General features: G+C 44.9%; 2 protein-coding genes across 3 annotated transcripts in view; one reads left to right on the forward strand and one right to left on the reverse strand.

Annotated features, from left to right (window-relative positions):
• Window positions 1-424: 424 nt before the first annotated feature.
• Window positions 425-6,505, reverse strand: TEX30 (testis expressed 30). 2 transcript variants are annotated; one of them, XM_064440617.1, is made up of 5 exons: window positions 6,440-6,505; window positions 5,224-5,454; window positions 3,700-3,751; window positions 1,954-2,159; window positions 425-780 (listed from the first exon to the last, which is right to left on the reverse strand). In XM_064440617.1, the coding sequence occupies exons 1-5, from the start codon at window positions 6,455-6,457 to the stop codon at window positions 607-609; spliced, it is 681 nt and encodes a 226-aa protein (XP_064296687.1). In that variant the 5' UTR covers window positions 6,458-6,505; the 3' UTR covers window positions 425-606. The 2 variants fall into 2 exon arrangements, with proteins under 2 accessions (XP_064296687.1, XP_064296686.1); XM_064440616.1 differs by lacking the exon at window positions 6,440-6,505 and adding an exon at window positions 5,999-6,393.
• A 145-nt stretch (window positions 6,506-6,650) lies between these two features.
• The window catches only part of METTL21C (methyltransferase 21C, AARS1 lysine), a 40,021-nt gene continuing 22,957 nt past the window's right edge, over window positions 6,651-23,714 (forward strand). Inside the window, exon 1 of the mRNA XM_064446770.1 lies at window positions 6,651-6,718. Within this exon, the coding sequence (XP_064302840.1) occupies window positions 6,651-6,718 (68 nt within the window). The remainder of the gene's footprint in view (window positions 6,719-23,714) is intronic.

Consider the following 23,714-nt stretch of genomic DNA (forward strand, 5'->3'; position numbering starts at 1 on the left):
CTCCCTACGCAGGGATCTTTAGGAGAACGATGTTGTAAATGACGAGATGCCTCTGCCACGCTAGCGTGCCAGGATACGGCACCAAGGCAGAGCAGCACAACCCATGCTGCCCTGCCTTGGGGTGCGCTCGCAGAATTCTACAGATCAGCAGGGTTTAATTTCCAACCAGTATAGAATCAGTAATATACTAGGACACGAAATGCATCTAAAAATTTGCTGCCAAAGTAGATTCTTTCCAGTACATGACTTAAAGTAACAGGCAAAAGCGTTTACTCGTTAGTGCAGAGCACTAAGTGTTATATCCACTTACTTGCATAGAAACACAGAAAACTGTCTTTATCTCAACCCATGAGTTTTCTCACTTTCAGCCTTCTGATTCTCTCCCCCATCCCTCCATGGTATTAAATATTTGGTAAATTTGCTGTCCTTTAAAAAGTTCTTTAATGTTTTACATAATTTTTTTTATTCACACAAAAATGTTTTATTTGCATTTACACAGAGACCTCTGAAAAATAACTGTTCTAAAATATGTCTCTCAGAAATAACAAACTCTGACTTCCTGTATTTAGGAAAAGCTAAATGAAAATACTGCTTATACACTGCAGATCATCTGTGCTCCAGTTCAATATTCTCTCTAAGCCAAGAAAAAACTTGTGCATTTATTTCTTCCATGACATCGTCTGTTGTTCGTCCTTTGACTGCCATCCCATGGTTTGCTTTATCAATCCAATGGATTTTTTTAGGGGCTTTCATTTTGCTTGCCACACCTTCTAGCAATTGCTAAGGAGGAAAAAAGAATGAAGAAGTTAGTTAGAGAATCAGCTGCTACAAACTGCAACTCACAGACTTTTCACGCTTTGCCTGCTCAACACGTAATAGGAGCTTAGAAACAAAACGGATCCGCGTGCACATTACAAACAAGTTGATAGGGAAGGCGTGACGATACCGCTCAGAGGTTAGCCCTCAGTGAAACACAGAATAGCAGGAAGTCAGAACTTCTAAAACTGCCCGGGTCACAACCCTGTGCAGGCTGCTTCTCCACAAAGGGGCAAGGACGAAGGAATCCACTTCTACTGCCAGAGGGTAGCACCAGCAATAAAATGACGGAACTTCTTAGGTCAGATTTGTCTGCAGTGGCAGAGTAGCAATACGATTCCCTAGAGACTGGCTTTGACTCTGTTCAGCTTTCTCAGCAAGCAGATCTAAGAACCAGCTCAGAAAGTCTTAAAGATTCCCCATTAAGAGGGCACTCCAAGGACCTGCTGGCTGCTAGCCTGACTTATTTTAGTGAGAACTCCTCATGAAAGCATTATGACTCCTTAGAAACTGTCCAAGCATGGAAAAAGCCAGTTGCACAGTCCCAAATTCAAGCTGAACCGTTGAAGAACAACAGATACCTATTTGCCAGAAAGCAAGGCAAAAAGCCACTGTGTTCTGACCTCTGCGCACCTGTTCTTCATCTCTGTGAAAATACTGCTTTCTACCACAGAAGTCTGACTTGTGGGTAGAGCAGCTTTGCTAGAATTTCTCATGAAAACATGGTGAACGTGGACTGGTAGCGCAGCACAGTGTTTATGTTTTGTAACCTGAAATGGTTAAAACAGAATAGCAAATAACTCGCTCCTTCCATAACCCACTTTCAATTTCTACAATCTTTCCCTATCAAAAAAAGACAAAACATTTACATGAGCAGCATTTTAGTGACTGAAAGATGAGTTTGCTAAAGTGGATGATCAAGCACAATCCAGAAGTTCCAAGCAGCAAAAGAACGCACACCCAGGCTTCCTTATGTCTGATGAAGTTTCCTGCCCAAGGCTTCCTTCAGAAGATACTTCTATCTAGAGAAGGCTGTTAATCAAAGTCACAGCTGTGTGCGCCAGTACAGACATCACTCATGCTCATTCCCATTCCCCCACGCTGCCCCTTCATAGCAGGACCGATGCGGGCACTCACTTTTTCACACATCTCATCTGCTGATCCTGAGACAAACAACACCGGACACCTGATGAATAATAAATCTTCATCCCGGAGCTTGGACTGAAGTTTTGGTCGATGCAATGGGTAAGATAAACACACTAGACCTTGAATGAAGTCATCATCATCCTCCTGGCTAAGATGGCGTATCACAGAGGCAGCAGCTCGTGAGCCCATGGACCGGCCTTTCTCCCATGTTAAAATAAAGGAACAAAGTGTATCTGCTGTCAACTCATCTACATTCTGTTTGAGAAACAACTCCTAAAAACAATCCAACTGAGCGTATTTCAGCATATTAGTAGTACAAGATGTTAGGGGTGCTTTTATTCAACTACTGCATGAAAAATATTAATCCGAATTTCAACATTTTGTGCTAAAATATTTGTCTGGTTATATTATGTTTTCATACCTCCATTTAAAAAAGGTGGCAGGGAGGAAGCTAAACAGCGAGGGATCCTTTGCAATACTGGAAGGAACAGCAGCCCATCCTGGAAGGACGGGCATCACAACCAACCTCCCCTCCATCCAGGAGGAAGAGAGGGACGGGTCCTCTGCTCCAGACCCTTGAAATTCCAGATAGCAATGCTATTATTTTTATTGTTGGTTTTTTTTTTTTCACGCAACCTTAAACTATTCAAACTAAAAACAGTTTTGCACACCTTATTCTGAAAACAAATCCAGCAAGAGTTTATACACAGCTCAAACTTCAGCCTAAAAATAAAAGGGGGGGGGGTGTGTGAATAAAGTGTGAACTCGTAGCATGAGGTCAGTCGGCAACAGCAAGGGGATATCAAAATACCTCCTCAAAGAAGAGGCACATAAGCTGACAATTCTGTGTAATTGAGTGGTAGAAGTGGCTGATTCCACCGGGATTAACTTGCATCAGCGCAGATTTGGTTTCGCTTAGTCAGAGAACATTCAGGGTTCCCGTATCAAGTTATTCCTAATCACACCCATCTACTTCCCTCTTTCACATAATATAACTGATTCGCTATCTGCTGCTGGGTTTTATCTACCAAAAGTTCCTTTGGCAGAATGGTTTTCCATTTACCAGTAACTGGAATTCTTCAAGACCTGCAGTTAAAAAGTACACATGGGTTATCAGAGGACCCATGCCCTGTCACTTACAAGCGACAAGGAAGCTTTCTCCCCAGGTACCTGGAGAACACAGTCTATTGCTCTTTCCTTCCTCCTTCTGGAGCAAGATCTGCGGCATCAGTAGGGTGAATAGTTCTGGACAGCCACGCTCCCAAGAGAATGCAGTGAAAGCTGCGGGCTGGATGTTCCCATTTGCGACCCGAGAAGCAGTGCTGCTCGAGCCACCCGTGAGAGAGCCAAGCTGCGGCCCGCCCCGCGCAGCCACCGGCTACAGGGCCCGCAGCATTCAGACACCTGAATGCAGAGCTGTAAGCGGGCCTGGCACCTGCATTCCCATGGCAGTCAGTGGGCTGCTAATCAATTAATGAAGATTACAGTGCATTCAACTCCATAAAGGAGGCCCTCCCGGATAGCTGAATTGCTCTCCCCAGGCAATGCTGACTAGTGGGAGTTTATTCAGCTTATTCCCAAGTTAGACAGCGGGCTGCTAGTGCCTACCTCAAACTGGAACCTGTCATCTACATCTGTTCACACCAAAGTGGGACAGACTTAAAAAATGGAGTAATTACGTACTGCTATCATCAGAGGCAGTATAAGAGAGAAAATTATAGGTGATAAAAACAATACCTGCAAGGAAGACACCCAAAAGTTTATAATCATCAGAAAGCTTTAAATATTCCTAAAGAAATAAGATAAACATCACAAGTTAGAATTAAGGCAGCTTAAAGGCTGGGGATTTTTTTGTTTGTAGCTACTAAACATAAAATGGGAAACTCTTTCAGCACTGCAGATTAAACAAAGAACAGATACATAGAAGTTGCTATCTTGGTTTTTTCACATACATGATTTCATAACATTTTGCAGTAACAACATAATAAAGATAGGCAATTTCACATTAGTTGTAAGCAAGATTAAAATTTCAAATGCCCTGTAGGAAGTTATCCAAATGTAAAAGGTTACTGTGTATCAACTTGGTTCTAGTAACAGACCACATGCACACTCTTAGCCCAGCAAAAGGCAAAATAAGTTAGAAAAAATGCCCTTCACTGAGGCTGAGGTCACATATTTCCAAAGGAAAGTTTAAGATACAATCAGATATGTCTGACAGAGAAGATAAAAACTGAAAAATTTGTTGCTGAATTTTAGGAGATAACTAATCAGATGCTATCTTAGCAGAGGCCTTTAAATTACGTTTACACAGCAGCGTATTAATATAAACTCACTAACAACATTATGCTTCTTCAAAAAAGAATGGAGAACAGTTCCTCACTAAAGCTAGCAAAGTCGAAACTCAAATTAATGTACATATAATCACAATGACATCATAGAAACAAATTCCTTAAGAACTGGACTTAGTTCCCTGATAAAAATGTCCAATACTTAATGCAAAGCACTCAAGCTACCTTCCCATGCCCCAGCAAAAGTAGTTCCATTCTTTCCTATGCACTCCAGAACAGGAAGATACACTAAGCTGATACGATTATCACAAAGGTTGCTCATTTTAACCAAATCTAGGCATACAAGAACACCTTAAATAATGTAGCAGCAGCAGAAAAACATACACATATAACAGTTTGGAAATCAAAGACTATTTAGGTTCTTGGGCTCCCATATGCTACACGCAATCTCTTTTGCTTCAACCCCTCCTGCGACCCAGAGTCCACTACTCTTTCCCCAAAGCCTTGTTCTCCCAGCTGCCAACCCTCAAGAGACCCAGCCCAATCCCCAGGTCAGCCTCTTTCCTCTCGAAAGCACTCCCAAAGCTGCATCCCTTAATCCCATTGCCCTCACTAAGCCCTCCCAGCACACCACCTTCTGGATTCCATCCCAAATACTACATTTTCCCCAAAACATCCTTTCCTTAACATATTTTCCCCCAAGTTTTTCTTTCTCTCCCTGAACTCAAACCCATGTATTTGCTGCAGCTGTTCTAGCTATTGCCTGCATTAAAACTTCTCCTGCTGTTTCTGCTCACAGGCACTGCTCCATTCAGCTAACCATCATTCTAATCTTCCCATTGCTGCTTGACTAATAGGTGGTGGTAATTTAAGAAAGCCAGAAGCAGACAGGAGTGTTTTGGGGTTTGGTTGTTTTGTTTTAATCCTGCGCACCCGTGGATCTAAACTTTGGCATTATTTGGTCACTTCTTACCACAACTGTTTTGAAGGCTTTAGTCCTATAAGCAATGTTAAGGCCTTTACAAGTAAACCGCAGGCACAGAACTCCATGGGATGCAAGATAGGCTGCCAGAGACACTAAGTGAGGGAAATTCATATCTCCTCCAGCTCCATGGGTAAGAATCACCCCATATCTTGATTTCTTCTCTGGGACAGAAAAGATAGCATCAAGATATTTGTTTCCAAAAGGTATTTTCACTTTAACCTAGAAATTAAATGAAAAAATATAATTACAAAAATAAAAGCAAGCAAGCATATTCCCAGTCTACACGTTATGATGAAGAGAAATCAGACAATTGAGAAAGAAACCAAAATTGCAAGTCTACTTTTATTTCTTCTAAGAGCACTCAATGAGTATCTCTACCTTTGGCTCAAAGATTTTCCACGCAATAATGGACAAGTCACCTTATCACTCCACACCTTATTTTCTCCATGAGAAAATAAAGCATCCCTGGCTTCAAAGGATGCTTCAAGGCATAAACTGAAACACTTCTTAGCTTCTCTATATACCTATATACCTCTGTCTAGCTATTCAAGAGCCAACTGCCATAACTGACTTGAGTATTAAGTCCTTTAGAACAAGAAAAACTAACTCTTTTAGAAGACTTGAAAATAAATAGGAAACACAAACTCTTCTGTAATTACAGTTTCCTGTCATGGAAAAAGTTATTTTCATCTCACATCTCTCACAGACATTATTACATAAAAGAACTAAGGAAGCCCCTAAACATTTATTACAACCAAATGACCTTTGGGTCTGCAGAACCATATGGAGTATACATGGGGAAGAGAGCTCCGTGCTGGCGGCAACTGTTCAACGCTGCGGCACGCCTGGCCCCGCGCCCGCCGCAGCCTCTGCGAGCGAGGAGGGCACGGCGGGGCTGGGGCGAGCACTGTTCCGTGCCGCCGCTGCCCACAGCGCCGCTCCCGGCGGCGCTCCCGGGAGGCTCGGCACGGCGGGAGTGCGGAGGCTGCCGCTGGCCTCAGGGTGTTCCGCCCTCGGAGCACCCTCCCAAGGCAGGCCCGGCAGGCGGGGCCCCACGGCCGGCGGCTCCGTGGGCTCGGGATCCCTCCGCCGGGGGAAGCGGCCCGCCTCCCACCCGCGGGACACCCGCCGCCGCCTCAGGGCTGAAAGGGTGGGGGCGGGCCCCGCGCCGGGGGAACGAGGAGGACGACGGCAGCAGCCATACCTCCGCGTGCCCGCTCATCCCGCTCCCGCACCCGTGACGCCACCCAAATGACAGCCCTCCCCTCCACTGCCGCCCCGCCGCTGGGCGGAGCTTCACCGGGTGGGCGGGCGGCCGCTGTGCTTGATTGGCCCAGAGGTGTGCGAGGCCCCGCCCCGGCGGGCGAAGGGCGGGGTTAGTTGGCCGGGCCGCGCGGGGGCTGTGGGGAGAGGTAATGGCGGCGGGGAGGGCCGGCGGCCGGCACCGGCACCGGCACCGGCACCGGCACCGGCACCGGCACCGGTAACGGTACCGGTGTGTCTAAAAGCTGCCGGTCTGCCAAGAACAAACGTCTTAACAATCGTAGCGGCTAGACAGGGAATTTAAAACACAGTGGCTGTTTAGCCGCTGAATTAATCGCGTCTGAGCTGTGCTGCTGGGGGAGGTCACACCGCTCCCCCTAAATAGATTTCATTCGTCCATGAGTGGAAAACACAGACTTTATTTCAGAAGAAATAAAGACAGTTGCTTAGAAATTGCTTGGAAAAGCAGGTTCTTACTGGCTTCCAGGAGTGCAGGTGTGACCCTTACCGTGAGCTGGGCGACCGGAGCGGTGTCAACACACAGCCGTCCCCCAGGCTGTACTTTATTGTACAATGAAAAAAACTAGTCTGCTCAAAACACAGCCTTAAAGTGATGGAGGGCAGCGCCAATATTCTGCAACAACACTTGCAGTATTTATATATTGGGTATTTCACAGATACATAAAAAAAATTTCTAACATCCTCTGTGGCGAGGTATTTACCCAGACATCACATTTTCTTTGTTTATCAGTGCATAAAACTCATACAAATTGGGATGCCCTATCATTTAGCAGACTGAAGATGCCACCACCAAGTGTAACTTTGGTTTTCATGTGTTCACCTGCTGGAAAATAAGCGCGCTCTGGCTTGTGCTCCGAGCATCTTGCCATCACTGCCAGCTGCATGTTCTCAAATGCTGGGATCCAAATATTGTGGCCCTCTGAGAAGCGAGCCTGGCAGGGCAGCTCAGACGTACCCGCTGTCTCAGTCACCACCCCTGCCATCTGAGGACTGACTGCCTCGTAGGCACTTTCCCAGCCCAGGCGTTATTACCATAAAATCATGGAATCATTAAGGTTGTAAACCACCTCTAAGATCATCAAGTCATCAAACCAACCCCGCCATGTCTCCTAAACCATATCCCAAAGTGCCATGTCTACACATCTTTTTAACACCTCCAGCGATGGCGACTCCACCACCTCTCTGGGCAGACTCTTCCAATGCCTGACCACTCTTGCAGTAAAGAATTTTTTCCTAATATCCAATCTAAACCTCCACTGACACAGCTTGAGGCCGTTTCCTCTTGTCCTATTGCTAGTGACTTGGGAATGGGGACCAAAACCCACCTCGCTACAACCTCCTTTCAGGTAGTTGTAGAGAGCGATAAGGTCTCCCCTCAGCCTCCTCTTCTCCAGGCTGAACAACCCCAGCTCCATCAGCCGCTCCTTATAAGACCTGCTCTCCAGACCGTTCCCCAGCTTCATTGCCCTTCTCTGGACACGCTCCAGCACCTCAATGTCCTTCTTGTACTGAGGGGCCCAAAACTGCACACAGCACTCGAGGTGCGGCCTCACCAGCACCGAGTACAGGGGCACCATCACTGCCCTGCTCCTGCTGGCCACACTGTTCCTGACACAAGCCAGGATGCCGTTGGCCTTCTTGGCCGCCTGGGCACACTGCTGGCTCATGATCAGCTGGGTGACGACCAACACCCCCAGGTCCTCTCCACTGGGCATCTCTCCAGCCACTCTTCCCAAGCATGTAGCATTGCATGGGGTTGTTGTGACCCAAGTGCAGGACCCGGCATTTGGCCTTGTTGAACCTCACACAACTGACCTCAGCCTATTGATTCAGCCTGTCTGGGTCCCTCTGCAGAGCCTTCCTACCCTCAAGCAGATATAAGTGTTAAGGACAGAAGTGGAGAAGTTTAGCTCTAATCAAGCTGAAAAAGATGGGAAGCTTGATTTGATTTGTCTAAATTTCTACCTTGCCTAAAAAATGTCAAGGTAAAGCGAGATGTGGAAGCATAAAGCTGAGTGAAATCCACCAGCACAGCCTGCATGAGTTGTAGGTGTTTCAGGTCACTGGTGATGTTGACACGGTGGCTTCTTGAGCCATAGCTCACATTTGGGGAGTCCAGCAGATTAGGGGGAAGTAAATGCTTCAGAGTAATGCCAGATTAATTTGTCTTGGGTGGAGATTGCACTATTCTGATTAATACTTAATACCAGTTAAGCCTTTATAAATGAGATACTTGGCAAAAGGGGACTGATATTTGTTATCCTGAAGCAGTTACACCCTCAACCTCAATTCAGACCAAGGTTACGCAAGAAAGAAGAGAGTTACGGAAAAGTTCATAATATGCTTCTAGTTTCTTCTTCTTCGTTGCTTTCTTACCTGTACTTAATGGATGCTTCTGTGTTCTGGTATAGTTTATATTTTTGGTGTTGTTTTTGTTCTTTCTTGGTCTGATTTTTGCATGCATTCTCTCTTTTTTTTTTTAGTTTTCCTCCCTCTTCAGTCTCCCTGCTGTATTTCTCCTGATTTTGGTTATTCATATGCTCTTTCCAGGGCAGGCCATGTGGAACGTGTAGCCTATTAAATCTCTCCATGTGTAACCCCTTGCCACTGGAAAACTATTTTCTTATGCTTTCTGCATACAGCAAGTTGCTACCAGTTTACTTCCTATTTTCTCTGTTCATTTTTTTTAGCCCCAATCTCCTTTCAGTACGTAAAACTCTTCTCTGCATAAGCACAGTGTTCAAGGTAGGCGAGCTAATACCCGGGAGAGTCCTGAGCAATGCAGATGAGCCTGTGAATGTGTGGGGGAAGGAGAGACTGTTCTTTAATCCGCTGGTCCATGGAAATAGGGCTGGACCAGTCTATTTTGGCCACGCTTTTTCTGCAATAGCTTTCCTTCTGGAAAATAAGGGTCCTTTATAGTGGCCCAAGTATTGCTAATATGTCAAAGACTAGGAACTTTAGAGAGAAAAATATATATATATTAGATTCCAACTCATGGGTATGTATTTTATAGTGCATAAATTCTGTTTTTATGAATTTCTGCATATGTAATGAAATCTGTTTCTTTAAATGTGAAGGAACTGTTTTTTAATTTTGCAGTGTAAGGCAACTCTCATATCTAGCTACTCAAAATTAGGTTTCTGTGGTTTTAGGGGAATATTTATGTAGATTCAGGTTGATTCTCAAGTGTGCCGAGTAACTCTTCTGAAATCCAGAAGTATTCACTGCCAGCAGTCATTGAAAATCATAATGCATTTCTTTACATGCTTAAATATGAATTAAGAGTCTAAGCTCCCACCTTTGAAAATACCAATTATGCAGAACTTCTGAATTAATGATTTTAATTAAACATCTAAGAAAACATGGTTCCTTAGATGTGTGGCATCATTTTATAACTTTAACCTTGCATCACTCCTGGAAATAGAAATTTATTCTGAAAACAATATATGGTGCATAATAATCTAAATTTGTGACAAAATACGAAAATTATGAAAGGCATGTGATTTGACATGTCTCAATGAGAATATATGTTGTCTATTATGATAATCTATACACTGCTGTAAGTACCTCTGACAGATTTGATATGCCAAAGACAGCTGCGTTTGAGGAAACAGTGGCAGTTTATCAAAGAATGACATTATCCCCACTCTAAACTTGGGACCTGCCAACTTTTGGTAGCACATCAGACAATCCCTGTTCTTTTCCTTGGATTATAAATACAGCTTTTCATACCAGAGACTTAGATTTGCACCCAATAGGAACAACAGAGACAACCTTTCCCACTAATCTCATGTTGGAACAGATTTCTTTCAAAAAATGTATTAAAATAATTATAAAAGTATAAAATAATACATCTTTTTTCATAAGTTTCAGTGTGAAATAACTAAAGGCTGAAGGGCATGTGGGGATCAGAAATCAGAAGCAGACCTTTTTTTTTTTTCTCAAACTTCTTAATAAAAGACCATCAAAAGAATTTGTTGTTGGTTTAGGCTGGAGACATACATACTTATTTTAAAAGTTCAACTCTTACTCTAAATTAGAAACTTGGCTTTGACCAAGACCCTTTATTTTTTCTCTTCCTGAGGATGTAGATGCACAGCAACGCATGCACATGCTGTGGGCAGAGGTATCAAAAGCACCTTTACTGATTTTCTGAAAAGTGATCAGCAAACTTGTTTGATTAGCCAGTATAGTTTCCTGAGTTAAAAAGTAGTGATATCCATAACGCTGACTGATTTTAACTATTGCATCATACTTCTTGAGGGTCTGAAAAGATTTTGAGCTCCTCTGTGATGTAGGAAGTGTTGGGCAGGTGATAAGCAGAGACCACTATAATGTGCAGAAAAATGCAGGATTTTAGGGTGGCAGGTGTAAATCCCCATGTCTTTATGACAAGCCGGAGACCTCGGCTGTTTGCATTGGATGACTTTCTCCAGGAAGGGTGAAAGAGCAAGCCAGGTGCTCACATTCTGCAGGTGTGGATGTCGCCACGCAGCGAGGTCAGAAACTGTCTTGGCTGTAACATCCCTTGGGACCTTAGGCTGGTCAGAAGGTGAATTACGCAAACCAAACTGAAAACATTTCTATTAGTGGTAATTCTGTAATTCAGGCTGATAAGATGCATTTGGAATCATAGAATGGTTTAGGTTGGAAGGGACCTTTAGCGGTCATCTAATCCACCCCCCGCATTTATTAGGCTATTTGTTTATTTGACATTGATAACAATAACATTGTTTTATTATTCTAGTTTTTCCTGTGATCTCAGCTTTCTCGTTGTGTCCATCCTATTCATACTGTAATGTATCAGTAATACACTTACCGTAATGGCTATTTGTTAGATAGTGACTTCTGTGAAACTATGACATATACAGAGGACTGGTGTATTTTGTAGCATTATATTGGTCACAAACTCTGTGAGCACGGATAACGTCAGGTAGCAAATGTGCAATGCATAAAAACCTTCCCTTTCAAACTGCATGAGGCTCTTTGGGAACATCTCTGGCCTTGTAATTGTGGTGCTAAATGGAAGGTGTTTACTTTAACTAAGGAAGGTGTCATCATGATGCATGCTTCTGGATGGCCACTTTTGGATGCTATACATTTCTCAGGGTCTTTGTTAGGGATTTTGTATTCCCTCATTCTTCTTGATAAATGCAACCACTTTGTTTTCCAGTGGCAGCTGTTAGAATTCGTTCCTGTGCTTGGACTGCACGGGGGACTGCTGGCGGGACGTGGCTCTGGCCATTCTCTCCCCTTGGCTGATGGTGAACTGACATGGCCAGGAGCCAGTGGAACAAACGTTTCTGCTCCACTGCTGCAAGGGAAGAATTAATAGTTTTGGCATGTTTGTGCAATCTTTGAGTGCTGACCTCAATTCCAAGTATGTTTTCACTCTGAAGTTTCACTCTGTTTCTGTCTTTTGCTTCTTCAGAAGATTAGCGTGGTTAGGGATGGTAAAGAATGTTATTGCTGCTGCTGGGATTACCTTTATTGTGAACATTGTGTTAAGATGTGAAACTCTTTCACATTTAACTCTCAGTCCGAAAAACTCATACCCTCTGCGGTCATATCAGCAGTCATCCAAGTGAGTTACTTATCTGGAGATTATCGCTATTTATAATTACAACCAGCACGTTACAGCCCCTAAATATGGGAACCTGGTGTATTTTGCATCTTGTTGCAAGCTCCTAGGCCATTTTCACTTCCATTAATAAATTGTTTCATTCTAATATGCAGAAAATGACATTGTACCTCTCTTTAACTCAGAGATTCACACAGATTAGAAAATGAAGCCCTTCGTTCATCCATAAATCATCAGAGCATGGGCAGCTGCAGAGTAACCCTGAGACACTGCAGATGTCTGTTGTACCTTGCTCAGTTATCATTCCTCTAGGTCATTTCTTTCATATATGCAGACGTTTGCCGTCTAACCTCATTCTCCAAAGCATTCCAGCAATCCCTCTCAGCCTCACATTACCTGTATGCTTAAGAAGTACATTATCTTCTCTGTCATCCAAGATATTTCTAAACACAGTGAGTGCCAGAAAGGAGGGTGTGGAGCCCTCTTTGATTTGTTCTTCTGTTCCAATAGAATATCACTCGCATCTGAGAAGTGTTTTCTGGCTTTGCACATGTGCTGTTGGAAGCTTAATTTACATTACGAATCTCTAATCTGACAGAAGCAGTAGCAAAGTTTAGTAAAGTCAACATCTACTGCTGTTCACAAAATCTGCTATACTGGGGTAGGAGGAAAAACAATTTGGTTTGACAAACTTAGAAAATCCATTCTGGATAGTGTTCATTTCTAAGTAGATTTCAGTGCACACAAAGAGTGTGTATTTGCTTTCGTAGTGCCTAGAAACTGAAGTTAAACTGAAAGGTCTAATTATTGGCTTCACCTAATTTTCCTCTTTTAACTTGCACATTGTCATAAATCTACATATGCAACAGCATCTAGTTTGCTACCAACATATGCACACTAAAAGTGTTAGCAAGCAAGGAAACGAGTCTGTAAATGTCTGAAAACTGACAGATGTGGCTATGGATGGCCTCAGGAATAATTTTTAAAAGTCCTGGTACTGCTCAGAGCCATCTTCTAGCTCACAGTGTGCCCAAAGGACAGTTCAGACATGGCCTGACTATGTTCGATGAATCTTGGGTGGGGGAACGCTTACATGGCTATTGCCAGCTACTTTAAATCCTGCAGAGCTCTGCTCAAAGCTCAGCAAACTAGTGAACTCCTCTTGGCATGTGTGCTCCACGCACCAGTGCTTTCAGCAGTTCACATCTTGCTGCACTCGGTAGTCCCAAATAGGTGGGCATTCATGAAGTCTTGCATTTACTGCCGTATCTAAAACCAGTCTGAGCATATCTGAAGAGATTACATTTGTCTTGGAGTCAAGTATCTTCGGCGCAAATATCTTTATTTACAGGACCTGCTCTTCTGAGTACCGGAGAAATCAGCTGTAGAGAGACAATGTCCTGCCTTACAGCCTTCCTGTGTTCCCAGCCACATCACTAGCTGAAAAGCCTTTCCCTTACCCTTTTCTTGGGCCCTTGTATCCATACTCTCTCAACTGAGCAGGAGATCCCCACTTTCTGTTTCTGTATACTATATTTTTATAATCTCAGCTGTCCTACATTCAACCTCCTTTTTTTTCCCACAGTCTCACTCCCAGGGAAAGGCCAGCCAGAAACAATGTTGTTCAGGAGCTTCCAATCCTGACGAACGGTACTTGTCACCTCAGATCTTACAAATGTGCTTCACATCTTTTATAGCTACCTGGAAAGCAATGGTTAAGTATGGTGTCAGTGATCCCTACCCCACCTCTTTGTGCTCTGTAGTTTTGGTTGCAAAATCTATGCAAGAGATGCACAGAAAAATTGAGTATTATTTCTGGACCAAACAAAGAATTCTCTTTGAATAAGACCTGGTCAGACTGTGCTAGTTTATTTCTCATGATGGGGTCGGTCTTCTGGAACTCAGCTGAAATTAATGGATCAAAGATATTACGAAGTCGTACAGGAATGGCTTTTATAGCCATCACAAAGACTTTGATAGGCTGGAAGAGAAGATCTGGGAACGGTGCACGTAGTAACACTCACATTGTACATGTGGCTCATTTAAAATACAGATTTTAAATAAAACTGAGCCTCATAGGACATCCTCTGATACAAGTGACCTATTTCTTTTCTGTGATACACCACTAAATGTGTCCTGACCTATTTCATCTCTGACCTTCTTGCTATTGCAAAGTTAGCCATGCCAGGTATCCTGAACTCCACTCAAAGTTATGGGTTGCATCTCACTAAATCTGCCTTCCTTTTACAAGGACTCTGTTAGTGCCAAGTGGAAAATCCTCTATGAGATGCTGCAGGGGCAACAAATTACTGGAGTCCACGTGATGGCTTTTAGTCCCAGATACATTTGGAAAAGATACTTCTTTTCCTCAGCACTTGTAAATCAATAGATTATATGACACAAATAAGTTTAGAAGAAAGATGAAGCACAGGACTTCATCCATAGTGAGTACTTCAAAGATCCTGTAGCGTCACAAGACTTCTATTTATGTGAGACTGGTCATCCCAGTTTTAACCTTTGAACTTTGGGACATGCAGCCTTGCGTCGATCACCTGGTTACTTCAGCAAGCAAAGCCCAATAATTTACCTCAGAGATTAGATCGAAGATCACAGGTCTCTCACATGTCTGTTCTGCAATTAATACCATTAGCTGAAAAACAACCACAAAAAAAAAAAGCTCATTGCACTTTAGAATTCTGGGAAAATGCTAAGGATAGTAACATTACACTCAGAGGCTGGAGGACTCGTTTCCACAGGGAATTCGTAGGTCTTCGCCAGTGGCAGTAAATCAGATTGAGGATGTCTGAGCAATGACATCAGGCACACCGCCCCTGGAGTCAAGAGGCAAGTTGGTGATAAAGTCAGAAGGAGGTAGGCTTGGCAAACTGCATCACGCCAATGCCAGCTTGCGCCGGTGCACACGGCGAGGTTTTGGCCTTGTGCTTTATAGTGTGATGGACAGGGGCAGAGCTAATGAAAGGGGTGGTGAAAAGGGGACCTACGGAAAGACCATCCGCAGGATTGAATTTATGGTGCTATTTGTTCTGTGGTTTAATTGGAAGGACTGAAAGCAGCAATTTTATATGCTCCAAAGGGAATATTTGCTCCCTGTGGCGTTTCTTGGTTTTGCTTTTGTGGGTTGTTTTTTGGTTTTTTGTTTTGTTTTTTTTTTTTTAATTTTCCAAAGGTAGTAACTGCAGGGTTTCTGGGCAGTGAGTTTAGAATTTTGACCCTTAATAAAATGAAACACTTCCAGATTAAGGGAGATCTATCAGCCTTCAGTTTGGATCAAGATCAGATTTAGCAGTGTGTTGTACTGTGGCCAAATCAGTCTTAGGTAGCCAACTGTGTTTATTAACTTGTCATTCTCTTGGATGCTCGGTTCGCTTTGAGCTCTTGGCCTTGTCTAAATGCTGAGGTTGTAGGCCCTCACGTGGTCTGCACCCTATCTAAACTAGACATCAGGTATGAATTTGTATCAGCAAAGAAGGAGGTCAGTTCAGTTGATTGGTGAGATCAGTCAGTTGATTTGTCAAATAAGAGCTGGAAGAAAATAATGAGTTTGCATCAGTTTTGCATTAATGCATCAATCTATTAAAATTCTTAAAATCTTTCTTTCAGTAACTATTAGTGGGATCCTACAGCAGAAGTGTATCTCAGTAGATGCTCTGACATCACTGCAGTTAAGTATCTTGTAAGTGGTAGGGCATTTTCCGAGGACCATATAAATTAGAGATTCAGAAGCCAGGCATGTCATCTAGTCCTATACCTGCCAGTGCAACATTTTATGACATGCACCTTGGTAGCTGTTGAGAACTTTTAAGGCTACATGATGGCAGCAGTCCTTGTGTTTGCAGTGACACAGCCCCAAATAGGGGAAGGAAGAGACTGCCAGTAGAAACACAGCAGGTAATCTGTTTACTCCCTTTAGCCCTCTTGCCCCCTGTACGTATATACCTATATTAAAGATTATCATTAACATCAGAAGTTTGCCCTCTCCCGCTCTGTCAAGGGGAAGTGTGCAACCAGCTGCATATCTTCTTTTGAAATGGATTGCTTGTTTTCTGTTTGCACACACAATGCAGGTTAGTGCATATTTATTTTAATGTTCATATGACAAAGTATTTATGTGCAAAGTCCCAGGACTTGCCTCTAAAATACTGAATACTCTCTCATAATGTTTAATCATAAAATCTTAGAACCATTAAGGTTGGAAAACACCTCTAAGATCAGATCTAAGTCCAAACACCAACCCAACACCACCATGTCTCCTAAACCATGTCCCAAAGTGCCATGTCTACACATTTTTGAACACCTCCAGGGATGGTGACTCCACCACCTCTCTGGGCAGACTCTTCCAATGCCTGACCACTCTTGCAGTAAAGAATTTTTTCCTAATATCCAATCTAAACCTCCCCTGACACAGCTTGAGGCCATTTGCTCTTGTCCTATCGCTAGTGACTTGGGAGAACTTGGGAGAAGAGACCAACACCCACCTCGCTACAACCTCCTTTCAGGTAGTTGTAGAGAGCGATAAGGTCTCCCCTCAGCCTCCTCTTCTCCAGACTAAACAACCCCAGCTCCATCAGCCACTCCTCATAAGACCTGCTCTCCAGACCCTTCACCAGCTTCGTTGCCCTCCTCTGGACATGCTCCAGCAACTTGATATCCTTCTGTAGTGAGGGGCCCAAAACTGCACCTAGAGTTTAACACTGTGTTTATTCAACTACTCCCAAGAACATTTCCCCTTTCTTTGGCAGGGCAGGCAAGTTTTCTGCAGGCTGACACAGTTTGTGGGCACGCCAAGTGGCTTGGCTTGAGCACTTTGTGCTGACTTGAGACCAGGCAGGGCTCTCACGTAACTACAGGTGAATTGACCAAGAAGGTGGAGGATGTTACATGCAGTTTGGGGCCTCTCTTTCCTGGACTGACCTCTGTCTGTCCTCTTTCACTTCATTCCATGGAGAATTGTAGAGAAGAGTTTGTTTTCCACAACACTACCATTCTTTGACTCTTCCAGACTCACCTCCACGTTTTAGCATAGCAGAGTGGTCATAAATGCCACATTGTCATCTCTCAGATACATCCCAAGGAAACTGGTGTGCCAGAGTCGTTTGTTACTAAGGTGGCCACTAGTTGAACCGTCAGCAGCCGAGTGTCTCTTCTGATACCCAGCTCTACTGGATACGCATGTAACTGTGTGAAACCAAGTGGTGACTTGCAGACCTTGCTGAGAAGTCTCATCACCAGCCAGCTGGCGAAATACCCAGAGACTCTGGGGGACCTGAAGATGGAGACTTCACACCTTCATGAAGATGTACTCCTTTAAGTGTAACCACACTACTTTTGGGTTCTTGTTCTGGCCACCTTTCACAAGACCTCTAGTTTATTTTTTGAGGCTCACAATATCCCAAATAAGTCAAGTGTTGCTTTTTCTCCTCCAGTAGTTATATCCCTTTCTCTTCTTTCCAAAGACACTCTCAGTTAGTTTCCTTCCTTCCTTCCTTCCTTCCTTCCTTCCTTCCTTCCTTCCTTCCTTCCTTCCTTCCTTCCTTCCTTCCTTCCTTCCTTCCTTCCTTCCTTCCTTCCTTCCTTCCTTCCTTCCTTCCTTCCTTCCTTCCTTCCTTCCTTCCTTCCTTCCTTCCTTCCTTCCTTCCTTCCTTCCTTCCTTCCTTCCTTCCTTCCTTCCTTCCTTCCTTCCTTCCTTCCTTCCTTCCTTCCTTCCTTCCTTCCTTCCTTCCTTCCTTCCTTCCTTCCTTTCCTTCCTTTCCTTCCTTTCCTCCTTCCTTCCTTTTCATTCCTTTCCTTCCTTTCCTCCTTCCTTTTCTTCCTTTCTTCCTTCCTTTTCTTCCTTTTCTTTCTTTCTCCCTTAAATCCTCCAGTGGCAGTTGCTTTTCTTTGTTATCACCTTGAGGAAAGTTTACTCGTGTTACTTGTTCTAAGAGTTTCTCATACTAACTCATATCACTTTCTCATACTAGCTTGACCTACGCTGTACCTGCACATACCACAGGATATTGGTTCAGCAGCAAGAGCACTGAAGCCACCAAAGTGGTGGCTGTGCTGGTAAAGCTAATACATGCTGCAAGTTAGGTGTCATCCGTATGGATGGCCTGTTGCTGGCTCTGCGTGTTGAAGTGCTTGGTCCTCCTGGAGCCTGAGTTCCTGTCGTAGCCAGAACTGCAGGAGCATAGTAAGCGCAGGCTTCTTCCTTCTGCATCTTAGAGGTGGTGAAACTGCTGAAAAAAGCAAGGGAGGAAAATGGCAGAAATGTTAATAGAAAATGTTATCTATTTCCCAGTTTACTTCTCCCAGTCCCAAAGCAGCTGTAAAAATAAGACGACATCTTTGGAAGATACATGTCCGTTTATTACACAATTTCTGTGACAGCAGGCAATTCTTGACTAACATACAGGCAATTGATAAAAGGATTTTCCAAGCCACAAGGACCGGTTAGAGCATCTTGAGCCTCAAAGGGCTACAGGGATCATCAGTAACACTTTCCGTCCAGTGCACTGTGGGTTCACATGAAGACTTGCAATACATACACATCAGTGGGCTACGTTCACAGGTTTGGAGTTTCTCATTTTTCATTTGCAGTGCTAATGTGGTGCTTATTGCAGCCAATAAAATATAGCCAAAAAAACCCCAAGCTTGTCTCATGTCTAGATTTATACTATTCAATCTTTGGCTAGAAACTTCATGGGGTGCATTTTCAAATACCAGCACATGGGAATACCCACAAAAATACGCAGATGTGCACATGTAAAGCAGCAATTTTTTCTTTCTACTTATACCAGAGATGCTTTCAAGTTCTTAAATATTAGGCCTGCAGGATGAAATAAACTTCCATCTAGAAGGTCTAGTACATACTCATTATTTAAGCCTTGTTAAAGCCCTATTTTGAGAGCTTAAATAGTACTACATGTATAGTATTAATAAATAGTATTAAATGGCAGGAGCCTCATGCCACATCTCTGCAAGGGGAGTGGGTAGAGTTTGTTCACTGTGAAGTAATGCTTGTGTTAATAGTTACAGGTAGGGTGACTGGGAAACCATGCCTGGAAAACCTGTGATCTTGCTGATTTCAGTGCCCTCTCTGGCATCCTGTGAAAGGTCTCACATGACAGCTTTGAGGGCAGCTGGATCCCTTGCCGGTCAGCTGCTCCCTTCAGAAAATTCTTCTCCAGATATTCCCCAGACAGCAGAAATCCCCATTAAAATGCCCGTCAGAAGAGAAAGAGCAGCGGTGCTATGAAAACAGCCTGACGTATATCTGTAGTGCTCTCATTTTGGATAAGCCCATCAAAAACACTTCTCGGTCGGTAGCGTCAAACCAGTAAAACATTGCGGCATGGAGCTCAGCTTGAGCTGGTTTGTTCATTTGTGGGGTAGGGTTTGAAGCCTAGACCGAACCCCATGCTGCTGTGGGTCGCCAGCCACCGGTGCTTAGGGTAACGAGCTTGAAGGCACATTCACAGGGCAGAAACACGTATTGAGCATCTCCCTGACATCCCGGTCCTTTGGGATCAGTCAGTCAGCAATATATAAATAAATACATCTTTGTGCAAGGGACACCATGTTTATGAAAGGCATCTAGTGTGCAGCTCAGGCAAAATGTGCGTGGCTAATGCCACAGAGGTGAGGGCGGCACATCCTCACGTGCGCCGCGAGGCTTATGAGAAACCTCAGAAAATGCCTGCATCTGGGCATGGCTGTGTGCGTCGGTGGCAGCGTCCTCCTTGCTTTCAGCATTCAGCTGCTGCAAGATCAATGACCCCCAGGGAATATGATTTTTTAGATATGCTCCTCAGGCCGTGCTTGATATACATAGCATTAGTAGGCGGCCCATGAGGCAGCTCAGTGAGCAAGAGGTAGGCAGGTCAGGAAGTTTGCTCTGCTGATACAAGACTGTGTCTGAGGCTGTATTTGAGACAGGAGTGGTCTGGGTGCAGCACAAAGCTCTTCTCGGGGCCCACTTCCCTAACTGCTTGCAATGTCTAGCCCTGGAGGAGCCTCCCACCATGCCCCAAACAGTAATTTCAGGCTGCCTGGCCTAGCAGAGTGATAGACTTTGAAATGATGCCAGGATATGAGCAATAAATTGCCAGGTACCTGCAGGAAGGGCAAGGAAGGCAGTGCTGGGAACGATTGTGGAGGACATTGCCAAAAGCATGAGTTGACCTCCATCACGGCTATGCCTGGGTGTTCCCCACGAGGCAGCGGAGAAGTACCCACAAAGTCCCGACTGGATTGTGCCCCACAGCTCCCATTCCCTGGATGGGATCTCTTTTTCTGGGCTGCTGAGCACCACCATCTTGGCCTCAGCGGCAAAAAGTGCTGTTACCAGTCAGTCAGGAGAGGTGACAAACCTCGGAGGCAGGAGGCAGCCCCAGGGTGGCTAGAGGCCACTGGGCTGGGCTGTGGGGGATGACGTGATGACTACTTTTGTATTTGTTTCAGTTGCTGGAGAGGAAGGATGCTCTGCCTGCATCCCCCTAGGGACCGGGCAGCAAGTTCACTGAGGGGCTGTGAGCAGGGCTGTGGATTTCCTGCTGCTGTAGCAAGTCTTCGAAGGTTCATCTTTTTGCATTTTCTTCTAACTGCCAAAAGTCAGAAGCACGTGGTTCAGTCCCTGCAAGATATTGCCTCCACCCTAGTGAGGCCGCATTTGGAGTACTGTGTCCAGTTTTGCACCCCCCAGTTTAAGAAGGACGTGGAACTGCTTGAGCAAGTCCAGTGAAGAGCTACGAAGATGATCAGGGGACTGGAGCATCTCCCTTTTGAGGAAAGGCTGAGAGACCTGGGTTTGTTCAGCCTGGAGAAGAGAACACTGAGGGGGGATGTCATCAATAACTATAAATATCTAAAGGGTGGGTGTCAGGAGGATGGGACTACGCTCTTTTCAGTGGTGCCCAGTGACAGGACAAGGGGCAACGGGCACGAGTTGGAACACTGGAAGTTCCACCTCAATATGAGAAAAAACTCCTTTCCCGTGAGGGTGCCAGAGCAGGGGCACAGGCTGCCCAGGGAGGCTGTGGAGTCTCCTTCCCTGGAGACATTCAAACCCCACCTGGATGCGTTCCTGTGCCCCCTGCTCTAGGTGTGCCTGCTCAAGCAGGGGGGTTGGGGATGAGATGATCTCCAGAGGTCCCTTCCAGCCCCTACCCTTCTGTGATTCTGCAGTGCTGTGAAGATGTCCATGTCCCATTGGAAGGTGGACACATGAGGTTACACTCCCTTTAACTTTGCTCTTTTCCCTGTCAGTGACTGCCTGGCACTCCTCCCGCTCTCTCCTGTATTCCTTCAATGAGTTGCTTGATGATGCACCCATATAAAGTCTTGCTGCGTTCAGGGAACTGAATGGGCAAAAAGCTGGAGAAAATTATTCCCTGTTTTGCCCCTGTAGGGTTAGTTTCCTGCCCACTCTGTTTTCTGCATCGGCTCCCTATGGGGTGACAGGAGAGGGAAGGAACAGCAGCTTGCCGAGGCTGAGACACCCCAAACCTGTGTAAGAGAGTGAAGAGAGCAGCTATGTCTGCGGGTACACATGGCAGATTTTCTTTCATTGCTGCTTATTATGGAAAGTTGGGAAGTGGAGTGTCCCCAGGGTATTTTTGACCGTGAAGGCCTTCTCAGTCACGAGTAACCTAATCCCCACAGAGGCAGGGGTTCCTAAATACTGATGCGCAGAGGGTAATATCTGGTGCCATTCTTTGCATCAGCCTTTTTAACAGTTCGCCACCGACTCTGAAAACCACAAGCATAAAAACCCATGCCAATGGACATGTGAAATGAACAGAATAGAAATGGAGAAAAGTAAACTGTGTTTCCGAATCTTAGTGAGGTCTTGGATGTTAGTTTTTGATAGTCCTAGACAGTTTAATTTCCCCGTTCTCATACATTAGCAAAATCTTCCTGTGCATAATGTCCCTTGTACTGTGGAAGAACAGCTACACATTAAAAGAACCCCTTGTTTTCAACTGAATGGAAGCACACCTCACAGTAATTTAATTTATTTCATACTTGACAAAAACCCCTCTCTCCCAGGAACAAAAATCTCCAAGAACAATGGAAAGGCAGCATTAGTTTTTCCCTCGGTTGCAGAGCTCATTTTTTCCTGTAATTGGATGTTAACACCTCTGACACTATGACAGATATCAGAGGCGACTCTCTGGCACCATCCCGGCAGATCAGTAGCTGATGCAACGGCAGGGCTGTAACATGTGCTTCTGACTTCAGGTTTCAGTTTCCCAGGGAAGGACCATGCCAGGATATTTCCTCTTTCCTTGGGGGTGTGGGGACCAGAATCAGGACAGGGCTGGCCTGATGGTGCCTGGCCGTGTCGGGTGTCCAACTTCAGCGTATTTCCCGGTGCCGCAGGGATCCAGCTGCAGGGCTAAAGATGCAGGTGTGTTTGGGGGTGCTTGAAGTGAGACATGGTCGCCTCCATTCAAAAAGCTCACTGCACGTTTTTAAGTAGGTGTATGTCAGAGGATTTGTGAGGTCTTTTTTTAAAGAAATGTGTGCATGCATGTATGTGTGTAGAGTCCATGTACACACATATGGATATATATATTTCAACTGAAAATTAATTTCTCTTAGGTGTATAGTCAGGACCACTGAATGAGCTAGCAAGGCTATTCCAGGAGGGTTATACGTCTTAAGTGCACTGGGATCAGATTATTCCCAACACTGTCAGGATCCTTTTATACAGTAAAACCAAAGGATTTTAGGAAAAGTTGCTGAGGGAGGCTGGGAAGCTCCAGGATACAAGAATAATTACTTGTGAAGACTTGCACCCCTGACAGAAATAAACTAGAAGCACCAGAATAGCCACGACAGCTAATTAGGCACCTGGCAGAGGTCTAAATGCAGGTCTTTAAAGCAGAGGGAGGACAAGATTAGAAAAGCTCTTATTTCTGTGAAAGGAGTCTTTGCTTATGTAGAACTGGGCCAGCGTCCTGGAAATACAGCAGGGTAAGAGGGAGGATGGGGAAAAATGGGTGAGAGACGTGACTCCTCAACGTCTCTGCCGCTGTCCATGTACAATGCAAACGTGCTGGGTCCGGGTACTCCTGAATATGGCTGGAGAAGGGGTGGCTGCAGAACTCCTGCAGAGGACAAGCCCTCAAAACACAGGCTTCATTCCTGGTGTGTGAGTACCCTGTTGGATTGATTTAGACGAGTCAGCTGCAGGGCGCTTGGCAGGGTGGGAGCCTCCGTGCCAGCACAGGATGGTGCATGGAAGCAAGAATGAGGTTTCTCTTGTTCCTCCTTCACCACAAAATGTCCTGCTTCCTGTGAGGGGGAGCTGCCGGCTGGCTGGCTGCACCAAGGGTGGCTACTTCGTGACATGGGGGTGGGTGAGCAGGTGGGTGCTATGTTGCCAAGCTCCCCGTGAGCCCTGGCTTGCTGGTGGCCCCCCTCCTGGAGAGCTCCTGGGAACCAGCTCAGGTGCCCACACAGGCTGTCCACTCCCACCCCACGGAGAGATCCATGACTGAGTGACTGATGTTGTGATGCTTGACTCAGGAGGGTCTCGGGGCTCATTGGAAACTCAGCCTGAGCTAATTAGGTCTTGAAGACGGCAGGTCAGAAACATCCCATC

The sequence above is a fragment of the Phalacrocorax carbo genome, chromosome 1 (genome assembly GCF_963921805.1).
Source record: "Phalacrocorax carbo chromosome 1, bPhaCar2.1, whole genome shotgun sequence".
Taxonomy (NCBI): domain Eukaryota; kingdom Metazoa; phylum Chordata; class Aves; order Suliformes; family Phalacrocoracidae; genus Phalacrocorax; species Phalacrocorax carbo.